We start from the raw sequence: 22247 nt of genomic DNA, 5'->3' as shown, positions 1-22247 counted from the left end.
CGGAGAGGTTAATGAGAACAAAAAACGGTTGATGTTGGAGTTTGAATATGTGAGACTACATGTGGAGTTTCAGTTAATTAAGGAGATTCATCCATTATACTATAAATGATAAATGATATGTCGTGGTGTAGATTCATTCATTTTGTTGATGTCATAATAGTTATGTGATTCATAATGTTCAAGTGTAATGGTGTCTCAAATAAAATAGCAATAAGCATGTATGCAATAAAATTAAAATGTAAAGATTTGGCCTCAATGATGCAACGTTCTATGCTGTGTTTTCCTTTGCCTTATTTCTTTGTTTGCATCCAAAACTGAGGGCTTTTCTATAATAAAAACATGCACCGCAGTGGATTTCTCCTCTATTTGTGCATTTCAGATTTTGTAACCTTCCCATAATATTTGTTTAGTGGTGTAAGGTTAAGAATTTGATTCATCGAAATGATATTTCTGAGAATAAATCACATATCGTAAAAGTAATTAGTTTTTTCTTCATATGGTGAAGATATATAAACTATGTATGTTTTGCAACCAAATAAAATTATAAACTCAGTTTTTTCTTTGAAAAAATAAATCAAAAGTATAAACTCCAAATTTACTTTTGATTAACTTATTTTTTATTTCAATTTTTCACATTATCTTATTAAAACTTTTATATAAAATTGGATGTTTATGTTTTATTTATTTTGTATAGTTGTATAAATAACTTTTTATTTATTTATTGTTTTTATATTCTATTTTTTTTTAATATTTTTTTTTTGCATTTGTTATACAATATTAAAAATTTATAATAAAAATATATATAACGGTAAATATTAAAAAAAGTCAATTTAAAAAATAGTGCAAAAATAACTAAAATAATCATAACATAAATAAATAACCTCGTACACTTTTCTATAATTTACTATGTTAAAAACAATTTTTCTACCTTATTCAAATAAAACAAATTAATTTATATTCAGTTTGCAAGTAAGATATTCCAACACAAATATATCATAATCTTAACAATTTATAATCTCACAACTTATAAACTGAAACTAAAAACATAATCTATATCTCTCTAAAACTACTTACTTAATTTGACTCGCAATGGCATAACAATAATTATCTTTCAAATACACAATTTGTGTTGAAATCTACTTGATCTCACTAAAACTCCACAAATACTCCTAAAAAAAATCTAAAAACACCTTAGCCTAACTATCTTTTCTTTTAAAAATAAAAATAAATGAATTGGTAAGCATCTCTGAAGATTTATTTACGTATAAGAGTTGTATAAGTGTAGACGATTCTTTATATCCTAAATATATTAGTTATTATATTTTCATACTTCATCCATATCTATTGACTTTGTTACATCTTCAATTTTTATGAGAGATCTAATCTCAGAAATATCTGGATTTAAAGCAATCATCTCAATATCTAGTTTTTCATAATTTTTATATCAATCAGTTTTTTATTATCATGATTAACCGAATTAATAAAAAATTACCTCTTTTTTGTGTCTCTCATATTTATCCATAGTAAGATATGCTCATTACTATATATATATTCCCATTCATTATCAGCATTGTAATTGTAATATCAGGTCATGAAAGATTGAATTTATCTCTCACCACAAGATCCAAATTAGACTAATTATATTCTAATCTCTCCAAATATATTTTTTGGATATGATTAACTTTCTAATTTCACCAATTACCGTAAAATATTAGGAAGCTTGGATTTTATTTCATGATAAGTGTAGGATTGGTAATCACGTAACCAATCTCACACCCCACAGAAAAAGGAAACAATTTTCCTATATAAACCCATCAAACCCTTCTACCATAGCATCTCATTCATCTACAACTACTATTTCGAGCATAATGAAGAGACCAATCAAGAAAATAGAACACCCTTCTAATAAAAGATCCTCTCGTGCCATAACCATAAATTCACTCCCAAAACACTTGTTCATAACAAATGTAGCTTCAAGGGTTGCTTCTCATTCTCTCATTGACCTTATCAACATGAAAAAGTGTTGTAAAGATTTTCTTGATGCGGGTGAAGATAGCTTCACTTACCAACATGTTTCTTTAGATAAGTTCCCCTTAATCCCATGGCTTCATGATGATAAAAGAATATCCTTCATGAAAAGATGTAAGGAAAGTAAAAATATGGATATCTTGTATAGAGAAGGATTGCTACAATACTTAAGGGTAAACATTGGTGGTGGTGGGTGTGGTGTTGAGTTGTTGAAGATAGTTGCTGAAAAGGGTCACAAGGAAGCAAAGTATGTATATGGTATGATTATGTTGTGTTCGGAGAATGAAGAATTGAGAAAACATGGACTCAAGCATATGCGTTTTCTGAGAGAGTCTATGTGTGTTATAAGGTGCCGGAAGAACGTGGAAAAAATATTGCAGTATGTGTGGAAAAATAATAAGAAGTTGGTGCAGAATCAGATAAATTTATGCAAGAGCAAGAACACATGCAAAAGTTGGAGACCGAAACAAGGTCGATGGTCATTACTAGATGATGATGACGATGATAACAATGATGTTAACATGTGTGAATATTGCAGATGGGATCATGAGCTAGTGTCTTTCTCTAAATTTTTCCATGTTCATTAGTTAGGGCTAGTTCATTTAGGTTGTACGCCGATCTTTCTTGAATGAGGATCACCTATCTCAAAATGAGTATGTTCTCATGTCCCTAGCCAATGAGATTTCTTAAAGTAATGCAAATATGTTATTTTATATTTTTTTTTAATGAAGTGTCACTTTTTCATTGGTCTGGTACAGAAAAAAATGGGATAAGAATTGGAACAGGTGATCTATGTCCATTAGCAACCTTATGTTTAGTTTGTTGGTTAAGTATACTGGTGCAAATTTATTTTAGTTTGTTGGTTAAATATATCCTTATTACAAATAATAAGGTACAGCCGTACAATAATATTATATTTATTTGAAAAATCTTATAAAATTTCTATAACACAATCATGCATATCTCATGTAATTAAGTGTACCTTCTTCATTAATATGTTTTATATAATAAATAATAATTTTTTTATACTAACTTGTGTCAAACCTTTTCCAAAATAATCTATTTTTCTAGACTATCCTCCCATTCTAGTTTTAAGTACATATATAAGTTAATGTAGTTTAATCATGAATCTCACAAATTCAGACTAAATTCGACTATTTGATTAGATCAATGGATTGATTTGGATTTTCAAAAGCAAATTGAACCTGTGCAATTCGGATAACAAATTCAATTTGTCAAACACATCTATTCCAGACCAAACAAAAGACACTACTTATCAATTTTCTTTTAATATATAAATATATGTTAATAGAAGTTTTTTCTTCTTATAAGATTACATATAAAATACTAAAAATATATTATTTTAATAGTAAATATGTGATAATTTTTAGCTATCTTTTAATATTTATATAAATAAAAAATTCAAGACATGTATGAATATAAAAAGTAAGTTCAAAATAAATATAAGAGATATTTTTTCTTCTTTTCTCTTCTATCAAATAAAAAATAAAATTATAAGTAGAAATGAGTTGAGTCGAATTTGGTTGAGCTCTTTAAACTGAGTTCAAAGCGAACTACGTTTTTTAACTCGAAATCTACTTAATTAAAGTTTATAGACTTTGGAGTGAGGCAATGATGTCCATTGAATGATAATAATTGATATACACAGTACATATAAAAAGATAAATGAGATATTTAAATCAATATGTATAAATTTCTAATACATATAATAATATACAATTATATTAGTATGTTATTATAAAAAAATATTTATTTACTCAAATTTTTTTAAATATATATATATATGATTATATATTTAAATTCTATATGTGCATTTATATAAATATAATTGATTAGTAAAATGTTGGTCTAATGGTGTAAGACATTGGTAGATTCTTAAAAAGACCAGCATGTTAAGGGTTTATTCTTCTAAATAACATTTGTTTAGAGGGACGACCATACACCAGATTTGATTAATTCCTCACCCGTAAGATTAGGTGATATATTTGTAGTACCAAAAAAATATAACCATAGTCAAGTCATATTTGAACATAGTCAATATACTCGAGTTATATATTCAAATTCTACTTGTTTGACTTGTTTATTTAGCAAGTTAAATTTTTAGCTCAAATTCTTTTGTTATTACCAACAAGGTGTTTATCTAACTAATAAAATGTTGTTCTAGTTGTGTAAAGTAGTACTAGATCCTTAGGATGACTAAAGCTTAAAGATTTAATTCCTGTAAACGACATTTATTAGGAGATATAATCACACATTCCTAAAGAGATCAGATTCTTACCAAAAATGTGGAGGATACCCTTAATAGTACAAAAAATTATTTCATTGTATATCAGTTTAGTTGATCTCCTGTTGAAATCATTTGTCAACCCCGTTAGATATGAATATAAATCCTCTCAAGTATTAAATAGTGGCCATAATAAGCTTGTTAATTTATAAAAAAATTATTTAAAATTAACTTAAATTTACATCGTTAAATTTTATTTGAACTTTACATATCACCATACCATACAATAATGGAGAAAGTAGATTCTTAGATCTCTCGAAATATTATATTTGAAAATTGAGAATTGAGAGAGTAAAATTGGCGGGAAATCGTTTTGTGTGTTGTGAAGAAAGAGATAGAATATGGAAGGAAGTGAGAGTGAGACAGTTTTCGAATCGCTAAATCTGAATCCTCAACTCTTCATCAACCAAGTTCTCAATACTGTTGATGACGTCGTCGACGAAGCCTTCGATTTCTTCTACGAGTAAAACCCCTTTCCTTTTTCGCTTCATATTTCTATTCATTTTTTCTATTCTTTTAATCTTCAAATTAGGTTCTCACTTTCTGTTCCGTGTGATTCAGAGATGCATCCACCAAATTCAACACCGAAGCTACTCAGAGGTCTCAGGAATTAAGAAAGGTTAGTATCTTCTTTTTGTTGTTGTTGTTGTTGTTGTTAGCATAACATAAATTTGTCAATTAAATAATTAGGTTAATTATAATAATGGAGATTGTGAATTGTGAAAGGGTGTTGATTCCATTCGCGGGAAGGTTCAATCTGTTTTGGACAAACAACTCTCTATTTGGGAAAAATACTCTCTTCATCACTGTTTTTCTGTTCCCCAAGGTTTTGTTCTCCCAAACACTGTATGCTCTCTTTCTCTCTGTGTCTCATTATGTTGTTTTATTGTTGGATATATTGAAATAAATCATTATTATAGAACGTAATATGCTACAAACACATCATTTAGAACTAACTTTTTAGTTTCGTTTATTATTAGTATTAGCTTATTAGGGTCTGCATCAATAGAAGGGTGATTGGTTGTCAAGAAAATATATACTATTGATATTCAAGATTCCAAGGTGTTTGGGTATCATCAGTGTTTTAAATTGTAGTTGTGGTCCAGATTACATTCATGGTTACTGCGATTACGATCATTGCGCCTATTGTGGTGTGAATTGTTTTGTAATTACAAAAATATTTTTGAATTTGATGCAGCCCAAATGCGACCGCATCATTATGATTCAGTGTCACACCGTAATTGCGGTGTAATGTGGTCGTGGCGGTCAGCACAATCGCAATATTGCAGCCACCGTGAGAAGTGAAAATAACTGCATTGACTGTGGTGGATGTCACTTATGACCTGTTTCAGTATTGCAGATGAGACAAACGAATAACAGAAAAACAGACATCTTATCCAAAAAAAAATCAAGGATGAATAGGAAAATATAATACTGCATAATAAACTTGTTCTTGCTAATTTTGTGATGTCTTTGTCATAAAGTTCAGTAATGTTTTCTCCCGGTAAATATATGCACTATAATACGCCAAATGTATGTATTAGTTGAGAAGCATTGCTTCCTAACTTGGATTTTCTTTTTGGTTTAATTGTCTAACCTTGAAAATAATGTGCTTGCAGGATGAATCAAGAGAGAATGGCAGCCTCCATCCAGATGTGTCTTTTGATCCAGATATAGATGCTCAATTAGGTTCCATGAGAAAAAAACTTGCCGAGGTAATAGCAATGTTGATTACCAAATTATTTCTTTTACAGAAGTTTTGTTTCTTAATTTATCTTGATACTAATTATGCTGTCAGGTGGGGGAGGAGTCTGAAATGCTGAATCAAGAAATTCAAGCATTAGAAAGGCAATCGAGTCTGAATGCTGGGTATATCGAAGAGGCAGTACGATTATATGAGCAAAACTCTTTGCTGTTTCAAGGTAATTGAAGACCTCACCATCATCTTTGTGTTCATGTTTTGTCCTTTAGCAAGTACATTTGTGTCCCACTGAAGACTAATTCTGATACAAAATCTATGTTTTCCAAAATAATTAAGCAGAGATTGTGACAACTGCTGCAGAACTTAGAACAAAGATGACAAAGCTAAAGACCGGCATGATTGAAGAGAATGAACAAGTGAAAATAAAAAGGATTTGCACCAACGAAATGGATCTATCCGCTATAAATCCCGCCAAAGGTAACCCAACTATCTTTCGTTCAACTGGAACTCGCATTAATTTAAGCAGGTTAGGCTCCATATTTACACGTTGGCCATTACTACTCGCAGGCCTCTCAAATGCGGAATTAGAAGATCTTCAAGAAATTTTAACTACTATGAAGACTTGAAGAGTATGTGAATTTTTTCATTAATCTTGTTAGACTGGACTTATTGTGACCTGTTGTTGTTAATTGTCAGTTTTATCTATGGTGATTAATTCGAATTTACCTCTGTAATGCTAAAACTAATGTGGGAAAAACCTTGACAATGCAAATTACATACAAATTTAATGACACAGCTGAAGTTGTGTTATTCATGTGAAGTTTCAATATATTGAAAATGTTAAGTAATATGTTAACAAATGTATGTGTTTTTTATTGTAAAAGCATTTTGTTCCACTTTTGATTTATTCCTGAAAGGTTGAAGCAATGCCCTTATGGCATTTGCTAATAGGAAATTTTATTTATTTTAGAGTTCCCCTCATAGTTTTCATAATAACAATACAATCTTCACAAGGCCAAAATAAGCATCAGCTAGACAGCTACGTATAGTTCACCTGTTTTATGATTGAAACCCAATCCTAATGGCCTCCCACATGTTGCTTGAATTGCTGAGAAGTCAGTTAGACCATCACGGGTGCACATCTGCTGTCCCATACTTAGTGTCACTCCATGTGCCATAACCTTATGATTGGTTGAAAAAATATATTTAAGTTAAAATTTAATTTTTATGTAATTTTCTGACCAATCATAAGGTTATAGCACATGGAGTAACACTAAGTGTGGGACAACAGATTTTCACCAGACCATCACACATCACATATTGTCTTGTTCCTGGACCAACAAAAATAACAATGGCATTCATGCTTTAAACGGTTCTTGTGTTCTTCACATACCAAATTATTTTGTAGACCACTCTTACATCAGTGATTAGCATGCTGTAACGAGGCTAATCAAATAGTAATCACAACTAACATAGAGCCAATATATGTAACAATGAACTCTTATATTAAACAATTCAATGAAGAGATACAATTCTCACAAGTAGAACACAGATTGCAAAGAAGAATATGGTTTGTAAGAGAAGAAGAGTAGGGAAGGGAGAGGCCAAGAGAAAAGAGCAGAGTTAGATTCATCACAAAATTCTTTACACCATTCTACCCCATTCCTTTGCTATAATGGTAGAAAGTGAAGAGTAGAGAGAGTGGCTTATAAGTTATAACTGCTATCAGCTTTTGCAGTTGTGTTAACTGAGACATCTTGTTGTGATTATATATTTATCTACTCTATTCCATACCAAATTAGTAGCATTGGTTTTAAGATACAACTTACCAAACATCTTAATTGACCTATTTTAATACATAATCAATTATCATTTCACTCTTCTGTTTCAAATAGGATTCAAGTAACTTTTATTCTAAAAAATAATCCTTTCAACGGTTGACAATAGTTATCGTTGTTGTCACTAATTTTTATTTTAATAAGATAATTAATTGTTAGAAAATTATAATCTATACTAATATATAATTGGAATACCTTTTCATGTCCAATAAATGGAAGTGCTATACTAAGTTGGATTATCAAATAAATTTATACTAGTTGGATTATCAATTAAATTTATACTAAGTTAGATTATCATATTGCCACTAATCGTATGCTAATAAATAGAAATGATATGACAATTATTATCAATTAAATTTTCTATCATCTTAAAACTCGCCTATTGGTAATAACCATTGTGAATTTTCTAAGTTTTTATCTTATTTTTTACAAAACAAACTTAACTATCTAAATAACATTATGAAAAGACCAACAATTATGCAAAAAATTGTAAATTGTTCTAATAGGTAATCGCAACACAGTTTATTTGTAAATAAGTGCACGTTGGATTGAATTTTGTCACGACTTATCGAAGAACCTAAATGTATGCACCTTTCTTTTTGAAAGACATGCTCTTTTTGCTTATGATGTATTCTTCTTATTGCAGCCTAAAATCATATATTTGCTATATTCTCTGCTAGCTAACTATATATTCTTGGATTGCTTTCAATTTAAATTTGGCCCTACCTGTTTTAAAAAATATTTACATCTTGGAAAACCAAGTTTTGATGCACGATCGTTTTTTTCCCTTTAATTTTATGAATTCCAAATTATATATACATCTTTTGAAGACGATTTTAAATTATCCCAGCATGAAATCAAACACACTTATTACATTGCATTAAAGTATTAAACTACCATGCAAATTTATGTATTTGATAATAAGAAAAGCATATATGCTTTATTTTATTTAAGATTTCCCCTCATAATAGTTTTCATAATAACATCACAAACCAGCATTGATTGAAAAATCTAAGGCTGAGTAAAAATGCTAGCATAGGAAACTTTGAGGGATCCAGCATAGAGTGTTCCATTAAACTCTTGAACTTCACTGATTCCTTCACTACCATACTCCTGCATAAGATTCACAACTTGCACTATTAAACCATTCTCATTGACCCTTATTGCTGCAGGAATAATAAGCACTCTTTGTGGTGGAGATGGTCCTATATAACTGTTCACTGCTACCCAAAACTGTCCCCTTGAATTCCTCTTAATGTTTTCTGGTCTTCCAGCAAGTTGCCAGAATAATTCTGATTGATTTGTTCTTGGTCCTTTGAGCCAGAATCTCCTAACTCTGTTTGCTACTAATTCACTAACAAGGAGAAATGACCCATCTCTGCTTATAGCCACCCCAGAAGCCACTGCAAGACCCCTTAGTAACACTGTGGTATGGTTTGTGCTTGGATCATATTTGAATAAGCTACCAGAACTATCTCTTTTGTCTATCATTGTCTGGTAATCTCTGCAAAAATTATATACCATATTTGTTAATGTCCTAGACTACAATGTGCTACTTTAATTTGTCCTATAATGTTAAATGAAGGAACTATTATTTACCTTATCTGGTAATTAGAACTAGCTTCAGTGAAATAAACAATTCCAGTATCAGGGTCTATATCCAAAGCTGCAGCAAATTTTAGAGGAGTGCCTTGTACAGTTCCTACAAGTTGAGTTGGAGTCCCTCCATTGGGACCAATCTTCACAAGTCCAAAATAAGCATCAGCTGCATATAGTTCACCTGTTTGATGATTGAAACTTAGTCCCAATGGCCTCCCACATGTTGCTTGAAGTGCTGAGAAATCAGCCAATCCATCACATGTTTTGTTCCTGAACCAACAAATAATATCGGGTGAGCACCCCTTCTCCTCAGTTTAATACAATTTTTCTTTACCGAAAAATAAATAATAACAATCACATTCATTCTTCAATAACCATTTATCATGTTATTCACACATCAAATTATTTTGAAGACCATTTTTACATATATATCAGTGATTAGTTAGCAAAGTGAACATATATTATTATTACTATATAGAGGGTTGTAACTTGTAAATGAATAGAAATAGATATACCCATCACTCATACTCATGCTTGACATTTACCTTGTTGGAGAAGTGTAAGCATACTCCTTGAAACCATCATTGGGAAAATACTTCAAGATTCTTCCATCAGAAGCACCAGTATATGGCCCTGCGCCGTTCCGGTCGAATGCTAGAGAGTCAGGGCCAGTGAGTGGTGATGGTAGCTGCAGCCTTCTGAGTACTGTTACAGCAATGGAAGATGGGGAACACAAAAGGAAGAAGATGAAAATTGCATAGACAACCATCATCATAGTAATGTTTGACATGATTAACGTTATGTTTGATCACTTTGTTGTATACAATGGGCTTGAAATGTAGCTAAGAACTCAGTTATATTTATAGGCACACATGCATGCAGTGTGTTAAGTGGAAACGTGAAATAGCAAGGAAGAGAAAGAATATGGGTCCACCAATAACCGCGTGAAAAGAACACACAGGAAACCTAGTCTGTCAAAATATAACGTTCATGGTTTGTTACAATGTTTGCAGGTTTTGCATTAGAATGTACAATGTAACATGTGAAGGGTGCAGAATAAAAACGTGAAGCATAGAATAAAAACAGGTTTTGCAGTTTTGTTTATTTTTTTGGTATATAGATAAAGAACTAATATCTTTACATGTATATATATAATTATCCTCTAATAAATATTGTCCCAAAAAATGAATCTTTGTTTTGTTTGGCTTTAGTGTAGTAGGATTGATAATGATATAACGAAATCTTATATTATTAGACCAATATTTGTTGTTGCAGATACTTTAATTGAGACATATATTTAAGTAGCAATCAAAAAATAAAACTAGAATCAAGTATATTTTCCTCCCCAGTTTTCAAAAAATGGAATCACCTATTCCAAAATGAGTGTGTCCTCATCTAATACGATTTTTCTAAGTAATGCAAATATGTTATTTTATGTTTTTAAAAATTTTATTTTTAACGAAGTCACTTTTTCATTGGACCGTGATAGAAAAATGGGACTGGAATGAGGATAGGTGATCTCTCTCCCGTTTTCACACATGAATAGCACCAAAAGTCCAACAAAGATCTTCTCCATTAATATAGAGACAAGTGATTTGTTTTTACTTACATTTTGAATGACAAAAATGTGACTCTATGGTAAAGATAATGATAAAAATATTATTATATGTTACATTTTCTATGTTATTATGTAACACTTGTCTCTCAATTAATAGAGAAGATTTTACTCCCACAAAGCCTATATGCTCTTTTTTCATCGTTTACATATCATAGTTTCATTTAGTGTTGAAGTTTGAGACGGGGGCTATTAACACCTTAACTTATATAAACTTTTTTTATAAATCAATCACAAGTTTACAAAATTTAAAAATCAAATCATAATTGGAAGAAAATAGTGTACGGAGGTAAATTTTAGTTCTAGTTAACTTTTTTTAAGTCTATATGGGTTACATTAGAGGCGATTAGGGTGTATAAGGCCTCATTCAAATGGAAATGAGAGATTATAGTATCCAAGGGACAATGGGACATGCTACAAAAGAGAAAATTATAGATGTCTCATTATGTGTCAAACACTAATTATTGATTAAAAATTGTAATTATGTTGAATTTCTAATTAAAATTACTGTTTTTTGGTCATCCATTATATAACTTATCTTTTAAGGATTTGTAGCAAAAACATTTACCAACCTCTTGTAATATTGGCCAATTTTAATGTCAATTGAACAATACCCAAAAAGGTACGAACAATATCCAAAAATAATTGACCAAAATTGCAATTAAAGCCATAGTTATACGTAATGACCAATTTCATGTTGGATTAATCAATTTAAAGAGTAATTCATTAATACTGCAGAGGATGAGTTATAGGTATACACATTCATGCCGTGTTAATGCATTTCATGTTAGATTAATCACTAATAGGCATACACATGCATGCAGTGTTATTAATAAATAACAAGCAGTTTGAGTTTAAAATTTAAGCACAGAATTTATTTTAAACTATCAGCATATCATTCACAATTAAAATATTTACACTGTCAACATATTAAATTCTTGGAGTTTTACAGGGAAAACATGAAACATGTAGCTGGAGAAAGATTATGGATAAAGATCATTTATCTCAAACAGTGTCTCATCCCATATATTATCAAACTAATCAAAGTACTATTTTTATCACTTTTTATTTTCAAAAATATTTTTTTACTCACATGTCAACATATGATTGACTTGGAATAAGAAATGAGACACAATTGAGGACATGTGATCCTCATCCAATACAATTGTGTAAAAACAACATACTATATGGTTTTTTCTAACTTTTGGAGGTGTCTCATTAATTATATAATTGTAATATCTATATAGATAATATAAATATTAATATATAGTCGATGTATCATCATCATTTATTTACATTAATTCTATTTAAAATATGAATGATGAGTAATGCGGTATGTACATTTTTTTTCTCTAATAATATATGTAAAGGGTGCATATAAATGTGAAGCTTTAATTAATGGCAGGAAGCTCACAGTAAGTTTTTCCTACGGCCGCATACAGTCGATCCCGGCCCACACTGAATAGAGAAAAACCATTTATTTATGGGCCGGGTGGGTAATGGCCCAACATGGTTTAAGCCCAATATCCAAAACCCTAGTTAAACCCTGGAGAGAGTGATTGTTGTTTTTTGGAGAGAGAAAGAAATGGGTGGTAGCGACAGCGAGGTAGAGAAGAAAAAGGTGCTTGCTTTGGCTCCTATTGCTAAACCCCTCGCTGGGAAGAAGCTTTCAAAGCACACTCTTAAGCTTGTTCGTAAAGGTAATTTTTTTCACTCTCATTTTGCTTCTTCTTCTTTCCTTTTTTCTCTCTATAAAACTGCATCAAAAGCTGTTATTCTTTGGTTTCAGCTGCACAACACAAGTGCTTAAAGAGAGGTGTCAAAGAGGTTGTTAAAAGCATAAGGCGTGGTCATAAAGGGTATGTTTTTCTTGTCCTTCTAATTATTATTTTTTTATGGTTTTGATTTGACTATGCAAAAATAATGTGTTGCTTTATAATTTGTGAGTTTAGGTTATGTGTTATTGCTGGGAATATATCTCCAATTGATGTCATCACTCATGTTCCTATATTGTGTGAAGAGTCTGAAATTCCCTATGTATATGTTCAGTCTAAAGAAGTAAGCAACCCCTCTTACTTTCTACCTCTATCATTGTTTCTCTATCTATTATTTTATTGTTCATCCACTTCCTTGCATATTTTTCTTAGTGTTTTCTTTGAGATTTTGTCTTTGTTCATATGTAATATTGAAGCATCAACTAAGTGAACTTGTGTGATATTCTTTACTTATGTTCAGTGAACTTTTTACTGTTTTCTCCTTAGGAATTAGGAAAAGATCTTCTATTTCATGATGTTCTGTTTGTATATTGTTAAGAAATTACAATACATTAAAGCTTCTAAACTTTAATAATCTATATCATTTTCCAGGACCTTGCAACTGCAGGAGCAACAAAGAGGCCTACTTGCTGTGTTTTGGTTATGACCAAGCCTACAAAGGGTGATCTAGATCAAGGGGAACAAGAGAAACTAAAGTCAGATTATGATCAAGTTGCAGCGGAAATTACTGAGATTACAGCTTCACTTTTTTGAACAAGCAAACATGTATTTGTATTGGTTGTTCTTGCCTAATTAACTTCGTCAGCAATGTACCTTAGAATCAATCAATCTTATGTTTGGATTTTATCATTTTGCTATCTGGCTCACCATTTTCTTTATATAAATATTTGCTATGCAATGTGACAAACTGAAAACATACCTTACCGTACTACCAAGAGTGTCCTCACACTTTTTTAGGTAAGTATTAATCTTCTTCCTGTGTTCACGGTTATTCCTTCTAACAAGTGTTACTTTCAGAAATCAAACCTTTAACTTTGAGGATCCAGTGAGGCCTTACAAAATTAGACCAACGCCTTGTTGGTCTTACCAAATGAAAAGCTGATGAGATTGAAGAACGGACTATAGGCAAGTTCAGTATTGGACCAACAAAAAGTGGACGCATTATTTGGCTACAACGCTATAGAGTTTATAAAGTAAAAATGGTGCATACTAGTTGACAGTCCTATATAATCTCAAGAGAATATAAATATATACTGGTTGCCCCCTAAGTTCGTCCACCACTACTACATGTTAAGATCCCTCAGAGATAGAAATGTTCACATGAATCTATATACCTGCTGAGGTTTATTTCAAAAAGGATGATGACATGTGAGAAAATATATGTTCACATTATTTTTGGGATGTCTTGAAAAAGTATACAGCAATAGAACCTATGGCCAATGTCAGAACCAGAGGGATGGCAACTGATTCAACATCACGCGTTCTGGTTGTTTGGTCTGTTCTTCTCTGCTTTGACCTATCATAGTATTCATGCAAAAGATTGCTCAGAGTGTTTAGCTGATGCATGATTTGACGTTGCCCTCGTGCAACAAGTAAAACCTGGAAAAAATGTTTTTATTGCTCAGTGAAATTTCAAGGTAACTCCTTCCATGCAATTTCCCCCCACGTTAACCACATCTATAGTCCCATCTTTGGGTCTAAAAGGACTCCAGGTTCCTCTCCCTGAGTTAAATGATATAAAAGGACGACCCAGTACACAAGACTCTCACTCAATGGTGTTTGGGGAGGGTAGATACCCCTTACAAGCATTTACCCTCTTAAAATTATATTGTTCCCTTCTTACAAGCATTTTAAAAGGACTATAGATGCTCAACATATTACATTAATTTATCTTTGATTTAAAGTTCCATCATATAGTGTTTCATCAGGCATATTAGTCACACAGAATGCATATACTTTACAGGGCTACTATAATATGAATTTAAAATGAGGAAATATATCACCTACCTCTTCCATGAGGGGAGAATCCCTAGCCAATTGAGAAGAGGATAATGAAGTAGGCAGCAAAGATCCAGTCAATGAACCATTGCCCATTCCATTTACAAAGAGAGTAGGGCCTGAGGCATTGCCGGCATCAGCCTGTAGAGCCAAGTTTGGTTGACTGGCTGAAACTCCTCTCATTGCAATCTTCAAATTCAGCTCTTCAATACGAGAGGTGAACTCATCCATTCTTTCATTTAATGTGGAAATTTGTTCAGAAAGATGAGTGACAACTCCCTGGACAGCCCCAAGGCAAATATCAGTGGATGAATCATTTATACGGTACTGAAATAGATCTTTTAGTTACAAAGGTGTGCAACTGATTCTTGTGCAGCTTTTCCATGTTCAAAAAATATAATTTCAAACAAAAGTTTAAATTTGCTATACGTCCTGTCTAAAGTTTCTTGCCATTATGCAGTTTAATTGTTCTTTTCACCATGTTCCATAAAAGAAGATACAGTAGGTGATGCATTGATTAATGAAGAGGCCAAAATGATAGCCATTGTACGACTTCTGACGGTAAATATATCTTACTTGGTTAGCAATCGGTGCAGGTGGCGATTCTAGAACTCTCGCATCAAATCTGTTATTTATAGCTAGTCTAGTGAGCTTGGATAGACTCTTCTCCCTTTGATTTGAATATGAGTGTGAAATGCTACTGCAAAAGACAAGCATGAGAAAAAACATCACAAAGCCTTACTTCAGCATATTTTCAATTGGATTCAGAAACTATTTTCCCAAACATGAAAAGCAAGTGGAGAATGTAAAGAATCACCTATTAAGATACTTCATTCTTCTATCTGTAGAAGCTCGGGAAATGGCTTCTTTGGGACTTAAAACCATATCATCATCTATGCTGAGTTTTGTTTTCAGATCATCTGGCAATGCCTGCAATTTGATCAAATCAGTGGTTCAGTATCCAAATATGCAAAGCAAAAGCAACAAATGGTAGGAAGACTCATACCATCACATCATTTACGAGCTTTTCTAGCTGTATTTGTTCAATGTAGGTACGAGAAACATATGAACCATCCAACCCCAGTTTCTCTGCTACAAGTTTAACATAGTTCCTATCTCTCCCTTGCACCTTCAAAATAACATGAACAAGTATTATATTAATGACAAGAAAAAAGAAAACACACACAGAATAGCTCTGAGCTGTTGACACAATATCCATGGGCCACCCAAGCCCAGCTCAACTTTTTATGTTAAAATAAGCATCCAAAGGCTGCAAAAGGCCTTAATTTTAAGCCAATTTACACACCTGAACTTGAGTATTCAAAAATCATGGCCAAGTATAGAGCAGGCGAGGGAATATAATGTTTATGCCTAGCCCATCGCACTATTATATACTATCAACCAAAGGAACAACAAAATGTGGATAGATGAAAAATTGTCTATAAACAAACAACTATATGATTCTAACAGAACAAATCACTTTTTATTCGTCTCAATTCAAAGAACAGTTTTTCATATTGAAACGAGAATGGCTTCAAAAGAATGAGTGCATTTTCACGTAGGAAATGGTAACGAGCATATCAGTGAATGAAACCCAGAACGATTGATACCATATTTGTAAAACGTTTAAAAAATGAGAAGAAACTAAAGAAGAAACACATAGTAGTTAATAAATTATCCCATGAGCATTACAGGTCTGGTCTAGTATCATATAGATAGGGTCAGCTTATATAAATAATATATCAATATCTTCTACAATAAGATATTGCATTTGTAATAAGATACTCTAGTTTTTTTTGGGTAAACTCATAAGATAGTTTATCAACAAACTTGTTTGACTGACATTCAGTCCTTCCATATGTATTTCATAAGTATCAAATGTTTGAAACTCAGCACATAAATTCATAGTAAATGATTCCCTAACCATCTCTACCCACTGAAAGCATAACACAGACAAGGTGGAAGCCAATAAAAAATGAAAACTATTCAGATATGTTCTGAGAATATTGAATTGTGAGATGAGACATTATTAAGGTGTGATTTACCATACCAAAGGCTAAGAAACAAACAGGGAAAAGTGGCCTTACCTTCGTGAATGGAGAAACTACTTCCGCAACAAAAACCCATGGCAAGCAGGTCACAAGTTAACAAAAACAAACACGGAATCTGGGAAGTTAACTACACAGAAGATTGAAAAAGAATGGTGGGGACAGAGGAAAGTGAAACTAAAAGTGTATACCAGGTCATGGATATGGTAATTATCTAGCATTGGGAAATTTGTTGTACCCAGAGAATTAAATCAGCAGGTAATGAACAGGCATCTTTGGGTGACACCATTGACAAACAACAAACAGTTGCCATAATTAAAGTCATCCAACAATTTAATAAATAAAATGCTTAGTTGCAGAAAGATAGACTGAGACAACTTATCACATAAAAAAGAATAGAATAAAGTCAGAGAGGAAATATATGAATGATATTCTGTTATACCTGAACATATAGCCGATTAAGTTGTTCTAGCCAATCAGTTTTTACGGATACTTTATCATCATGAAAGACATGACTGATTCTTTTCAGAATAGCAGCAATTGTGTATCCCAAGGCCATCAGCCCTCCAAGAAGGCGCACACTGACCTCAAAAGTAATTCTAGGTGATATTATGAATGGACTATCTGTAACCCATTCCTGAAAACAAAAAAACACTATCAGTAATTCAGTATACAGATTTTTTTTCTCTATTATTTTGTTGGCAACAACAAAATAATAGACCTCACTAGGTGAGAACCTCATGCACTGGGAAGCCCCTTCTTATTTTGCTACCAAGAGCAAAATTTTCAGCATATCTAAGCAGTGAAGTATCGAGTTTGTATGCTGCAATTCCAATACTATCCTCCATTGTAAGACAGATTTTCAATCTTTGTCAAACATTTCAAAACAAAATTCCCACATCAATTAACCTTTGTTTTTTAGAAGCACGTCACACACACATAACCAAAGACAAAGAATGAAAAAGAAAGAAATAGAGAAATGAGAATAACCCACTAATTGTTGGACAGGGCCAAACAAGGCATGAAAAAAAGAGGATTAAGACAGTAAAGCAAGAAAATTCAGAAGAGGTGTTGCTTCAGAAATTACAATGACTGGATTTGAAAACTAAAGAAGCTGATGTAGATTTGTGGGGGGGACTGTTATGTAACTTATATGCTGCAGCATTCGAAATTTTTTAGTAGAGGTGGTTTTTTCTTAATGTCTACTTTACTGAATGTCACAATACTGTTATGTAGCTATAAAAAGGTCAGGCACGTTTAGGCTTCTTTTTCCATACAGAGAGCTCTTGATAAACTTCTAACAAAGCTAACACAGTTTGAAAAGTTTGGGGAAAAAGTATTGCAATATAGCAACTGCTTGATCAAAGAAGGAGAACCATATATTTAAGAAGAATGCCAATAATATTACCATAAGAGAAGCATTGACATAAAAAATGATGTTAATTACTGACTATCCCAAAAGCTCAGGGTATTTAGTGAAGGCTTGTGAACGGTTTTTATATCAAACATGCCCCCTCATGCAAGAGCTTTTTGTGCCTGAAGTGTGCACAATGCACAGGCCCCCACTAGCCTTGTGCTAAAATTCACTTTTATTTAGCAGAATAGGGGCAGCAAGGATCAAACTCTGTGTTCATAGAAGCTCTAATACCAGCCTGTGATTGCTTTTTATATCTAACAAGTGCATATTGCCAAATTAGACAAACATACCTTGCTACACATTATCAGGATAATATAACTAAAAATATCTAAAAGGTTAACTTTTAAACACCTAACCTCAAACATAAGATTGTACTTTCCATCTCGGTTTCTCATCCTTAAATACGATTGACAAGCTTCAGGATCTTCCCCAGGGGGTAGAAGATATATGTCGTATGTTTCTTCTTGGTTTTCAGTATGCTCTGCAGCAATAACTGCCTTGATTTGGTCTACTGTCACAGCTCTTGCTGACTAAAATAGTGGACATGGTCAGAATTATGTATCACCAATATGACACTTGAAAACAAAATGCACCTTACAATGATAATATAACACTGGGTCACCTTCAATATGTAGGTCGGATTCTGGAATCCAGAGAATGGATTAAACTTGTTGGTAATTTTTATATGTGCTGTTTGGAGATCCGGCTCAATAAAAGCTTTATACATAGGATATACCTACAAAGGAATTAAAAAATAATTGGTAAGAATTAAAGCAAATTAATGTTTTCAAAACTCCTATAAAGAAAAAAAACATGGGATCAATGAAAAACCGTTTCAGAGATTTGATGAATTATTTCTTCAGGCTCTTGACCAGCACGTTGAATGTCTCGTAAAACACGCTTGACAAGGTCAAAATGAACTCCACCAGTGACAGAAACACGAAGATCAAGCAAGGGTCTTAGCTTTTCACTTAAGGCATAGATTCCTTCTATGATTACGATACGGGAGCTGGGGACTTCGACAGACCTGTACGGAAAATATTACTAATGAAATCAATGAAGTAATAGTGTAAATGCAATTACATCCAGATTTAGAATGATATAATGCTATTTATAATTGTTAACACGTATTCAAACTTACATATTATGCCCTCCACCCCTCTATGCACAAAATAGACATTGATTTCCTTGCATGTGTTCTGTTATATATATCTCTATGTTAGTGGATTTTAGAGATTGAATGAATTCATGAGTATATATACATGTAATGCATGATATTATGCATGTGTTTGTGAACAATCAGGTATAAAAATTCCATATAATCAGAAACGTCGAGGATTTTCCCCACGCAATTCTTTTCAAATGTAATGACTATTAACTAATCCCTATTAACTTTTGTATTCTCCTATTCAGGTTTCCCTCATTTGTGAGAGCAAACCTAGGTGGTAAAGCAACTTTTGCATATTCTAAAAGAGAGAGAGAGACGAAAGATACACAACCTGTAACCTATGCGAGAACTAGACTTGAAATCGTATATTGGAACTTGGACTGGCTTCCCTGCTTTAAGACCCTGTATATTTTTTAGCAAGGTATCATAATCCGTCAACCGAGGATCTGTTCCAAATGATCATGACATTAGAACTCTGGATGCACCACATCACATCCATTCCTATTTCTTGATTACTGACTAAATAATAAACATGTAAAAGTGATCCTTAGAAATGGAAAGAGTGAAATAAAGTTAGATTCTACACGAAACTTGTGCATATTATCAGCAATAAAAGCCTATGAACATGCTTGAACCTCCAGCCAGAAAAATATTACCCAGAAGTGGGGTAAAATTATTTTAGGAATATTGGCGGGCAGCACAAGGTGATAGAGAACATTGCTGCCACACTATAGATGTAAAATTCCTATTCTCAGATATCTCTCTCCGAACGAAAAATAGCTTGAGATTGACCCAGGGAAAATCAATAGAACTTTCCTAAAGCCAATTTATGCACTTGGAGAAGTCCAAAAAATATATTCACTGATAATTTGAATCTTGCTTGGAAGAATAAATTGGAGAAAGAAAAAAATTCACATGCTCACGCACATACAGAATTGATTAAATCTGAAATGATAACCTTACAGGATATAGCCAGTATTCATTCATGTGAAGACCAGGAGAACTAAACAGTATATCATTTTTTTGTTTACTTCGAACCCTAATTTCTTACTTTTAATTGTCCATTTTAGATGAATGGCAATTTCCCAGCAGTGGAAGTAACTTTTGCCGATGAGTTCAAAGCCATATATATATTCACAGGTAAAAATAAGCAAAAGTCGGTTTTGTAGCCAGAAAACATTGCATAACTCCACATGAATCTATGAGAAAGATAGACGTGTGTAGTCCTTACAGATTATGTAAAAGTAAAAATAATTAAAAAGATGAAGAGGAAGCATACCATCAAAGTTGCCATCTATGATTCGACTAGAATCATTATAATTGTCCATTGATAAGACAGCTAAGCTTGGCATAAAATTGAGGACCTTCTCAGTGAAAACAGTTTTCCCGGCTCCAGAAGGACCTGCAATTCCTACTAATATGATACCATCATTCTTTTGAGCTAACAACTGACATGCACGAATGACTATGAAGAACCCTTTCTCAAATGACAAAGTATCTTGGATTGGAATGATTTCATAGCGATCAGAGTCCTTTCTTTTAACTAGTTGAACCTGATCTCGTAATAGGCCATAACGTCGCCGAGGTGAGTCAGCACCAGAAACAGTATCTTGTGCCATTAAGAAAACCGAGGCTGTTCACACTATATGCTGTGAAAATGAAAAGGCAACAGCTTAAGATGGGAACAAAAGTGGGACAAATGATGACTTAATACTGCATGAACTACACATGCAAACAAGAAGTAATACAACTTAATTCATATCTTAGTAACTTAAAAGATTACTAGATGTGTTGACCATAAATTGATATATTTATACTACATTCAAATAGGTAGGAACTACAAAAATTACGAACTCATAATTATTGATCACCTTCTAGACAGCTATTGAAGGTCTAAAGTTCAAATTTATGTAAACAAACTAAGAAAAGAAGTAACAAAAATTGATGATATCAAACATAAGTTTAAAGAAACAACTCCTGTGTTATTATAGCAAAACAAATAATTGGAGGGAATCGACTACCATCACTCCACTGTTTATAACAGTAATGAAAATCAATATCCACATTTACATCATCTCATTAAAAAGACGGATCAGCAAAGAGATTGTTTACAGAATTTGAACTCGTAACCTTAAGACTCACTCTCTCTTTATGCCATTTCATTAAATTCATAAATACATGACGAGTTCTAATTTATTCCACGAGGTCATGTTATTTCTCCATAGAATAAATTAAAGCAGCTATGTCAAATATAACAGATTCTACTAACTTTTCAGCAACAGATTATATGAGAATGGGACTTTTCAAGTACGAACTAAACTAAATTTGCAGCTACAGCATCTTCTTTATTCTCACTGCCATCATGATAACATACACTACAAACACGGTTTCAGAAAACGGGAAAAACGTAACATGAATTGAGTTGATTAAAACGATGCGTTAAACAAGGCAATAAAATAAGAATAATTCAGTAGTAAGATAGAGTTATTCATACAACAGAAATGAAGAAATTGAAATAGACATAGTTTAAAATGATCGAGAAGAAAATAGAATAAAATGATGAATTGAAGAGTGATGAAGTTGAGAAAATATGGTGAAGTCGAACGAACCTATTGAGAAGATTGAAGGATGTGTTGAATTCAGTGGACGGGTTTCAACTTTCAACATGCACAAAAAGGGAAGATTAGGCAGATTCTTCACTTTTTATTTTACAGCAAAAAATAGACGCGACACGTCATCCTTTCTAATTTCCCA

At 32.4% G+C, this 22247-nt stretch overlaps 5 protein-coding genes across 9 annotated transcripts; 3 read left to right on the top strand and 2 right to left on the bottom strand.

Moving 5' to 3' along the window:
• LOC109352031 (putative F-box protein At1g67623) lies at positions 2160–2615 on the top strand. The gene has a single exon (XM_019594205.1). The coding sequence runs from the start codon at positions 2160–2162 to the stop codon at positions 2613–2615; it is 456 nt and encodes a 151-aa protein (XP_019449750.1).
• Positions 4610–6891, top strand: LOC109344817 (protein MIS12 homolog). Of its 2 annotated transcripts, none has more exons than XM_019583563.1 (7): positions 4610–4796; positions 4895–4952; positions 5060–5179; positions 5953–6048; positions 6132–6255; positions 6372–6512; positions 6603–6885. In XM_019583563.1, exons 1-7 carry the CDS (start codon positions 4675–4677, stop codon positions 6659–6661), a joined length of 720 nt encoding a protein of 239 aa, XP_019439108.1. In that variant the 5' UTR covers positions 4610–4674; the 3' UTR covers positions 6662–6885. The 2 variants fall into 2 exon arrangements, with proteins under 2 accessions (XP_019439108.1, XP_019439115.1); XM_019583570.1 differs by having other exon boundaries at positions 4612–4796; positions 6375–6512; positions 6603–6891.
• Positions 8768–10311, bottom strand: LOC109344806 (protein STRICTOSIDINE SYNTHASE-LIKE 12-like). Its single transcript, XM_019583552.1, has 3 exons — positions 10018–10311; positions 9473–9742; positions 8768–9377 (listed from the first exon to the last, which is right to left on the bottom strand). The coding sequence occupies exons 1-3, from the start codon at positions 10260–10262 to the stop codon at positions 8885–8887; spliced, it is 1008 nt and encodes a 335-aa protein (XP_019439097.1). The 5' UTR covers positions 10263–10311; the 3' UTR covers positions 8768–8884.
• Positions 12643–13715, top strand: LOC109344795 (H/ACA ribonucleoprotein complex subunit 2-like protein). Its single transcript, XM_019583543.1, has 4 exons — positions 12643–12787; positions 12877–12946; positions 13040–13145; positions 13454–13715. The coding sequence occupies exons 1-4, from the start codon at positions 12673–12675 to the stop codon at positions 13613–13615; spliced, it is 453 nt and encodes a 150-aa protein (XP_019439088.1). The 5' UTR covers positions 12643–12672; the 3' UTR covers positions 13616–13715.
• LOC109344765 (uridine-cytidine kinase C) lies at positions 13980–22232 on the bottom strand. Of its 4 annotated transcripts, none has more exons than XM_019583516.1 (12): positions 22103–22232; positions 20773–21142; positions 19825–19939; positions 19157–19352; positions 18948–19061; positions 18682–18855; positions 17351–17545; positions 15867–15989; positions 15678–15790; positions 15437–15563; positions 14870–15139; positions 13980–14461 (listed from the first exon to the last, which is right to left on the bottom strand). In XM_019583516.1, the coding sequence occupies exons 2-12, from the start codon at positions 21110–21112 to the stop codon at positions 14252–14254; spliced, it is 1977 nt and encodes a 658-aa protein (XP_019439061.1). In that variant the 5' UTR covers positions 21113–21142; positions 22103–22232; the 3' UTR covers positions 13980–14251. The 4 variants fall into 4 exon arrangements, with proteins under 4 accessions (XP_019439061.1, XP_019439074.1, XP_019439068.1 ...); XM_019583529.1 differs by having other exon boundaries at positions 15437–15560; XM_019583523.1 differs by lacking the exon at positions 22103–22232 and adding an exon at positions 21450–21630.

This window comes from Lupinus angustifolius, chromosome LG01 (genome assembly GCF_001865875.1).
Source record: "Lupinus angustifolius cultivar Tanjil chromosome LG01, LupAngTanjil_v1.0, whole genome shotgun sequence".
Lineage (NCBI taxonomy): Eukaryota > Viridiplantae > Streptophyta > Magnoliopsida > Fabales > Fabaceae > Lupinus > Lupinus angustifolius.
Note: the sequence above shows the minus strand (reverse complement) of the source record. Positions and strands in the feature narration are given on the sequence as shown.

Excerpts from the sequence above, each read along its gene's own strand:
- LOC109352031 (XM_019594205.1), top strand. The coding sequence starts at position 2,160 with ATGGATATCTTGTATAGAGAAGGATTGCTACAATACTTAAGGGTAAAC.
- LOC109344817 (XM_019583563.1), top strand. The coding sequence starts at position 4,675 with ATGGAAGGAAGTGAGAGTGAGACAGTTTTCGAATCGCTAAATCTGAAT. Across the intron at positions 4,953-5,059 it reads GGTCTCAGGAATTAAGAAAG|GGTGTTGATTCCATTCGCGG; the intron begins GTTAGTATCTTC and ends GAATTGTGAAAG. Across the intron at positions 6,049-6,131 it reads TGAGAAAAAAACTTGCCGAG|GTGGGGGAGGAGTCTGAAAT; the intron begins GTAATAGCAATG and ends TTATGCTGTCAG.
- LOC109344806 (XM_019583552.1), bottom strand. The coding sequence starts at position 10,262 with ATGTCAAACATTACTATGATGATGGTTGTCTATGCAATTTTCATCTTC. Across the intron at positions 9,743-10,017 it reads GCTTACACTTCTCCAACAAG|GAACAAAACATGTGATGGAT; the intron begins GTAAATGTCAAG and ends TTGTTGGTTCAG. Across the intron at positions 9,378-9,472 it reads AGTTCTAATTACCAGATAAG|AGATTACCAGACAATGATAG; the intron begins GTAAATAATAGT and ends TAATTTTTGCAG.
- LOC109344795 (XM_019583543.1), top strand. The coding sequence starts at position 12,673 with ATGGGTGGTAGCGACAGCGAGGTAGAGAAGAAAAAGGTGCTTGCTTTG. Across the intron at positions 12,788-12,876 it reads TCTTAAGCTTGTTCGTAAAG|CTGCACAACACAAGTGCTTA; the intron begins GTAATTTTTTTC and ends CTTTGGTTTCAG. Across the intron at positions 13,146-13,453 it reads TATATGTTCAGTCTAAAGAA|GACCTTGCAACTGCAGGAGC; the intron begins GTAAGCAACCCC and ends ATCATTTTCCAG.
- LOC109344765 (XM_019583516.1), bottom strand. The coding sequence starts at position 21,112 with ATGGCACAAGATACTGTTTCTGGTGCTGACTCACCTCGGCGACGTTAT. Across the intron at positions 15,990-17,350 it reads TTAATCGGCTATATGTTCAG|GTGCAAGGGAGAGATAGGAA; the intron begins GTATAACAGAAT and ends GTTATTTTGAAG. Across the intron at positions 15,791-15,866 it reads AGCTCGTAAATGATGTGATG|GCATTGCCAGATGATCTGAA; the intron begins GTATGAGTCTTC and ends ATCAAATTGCAG.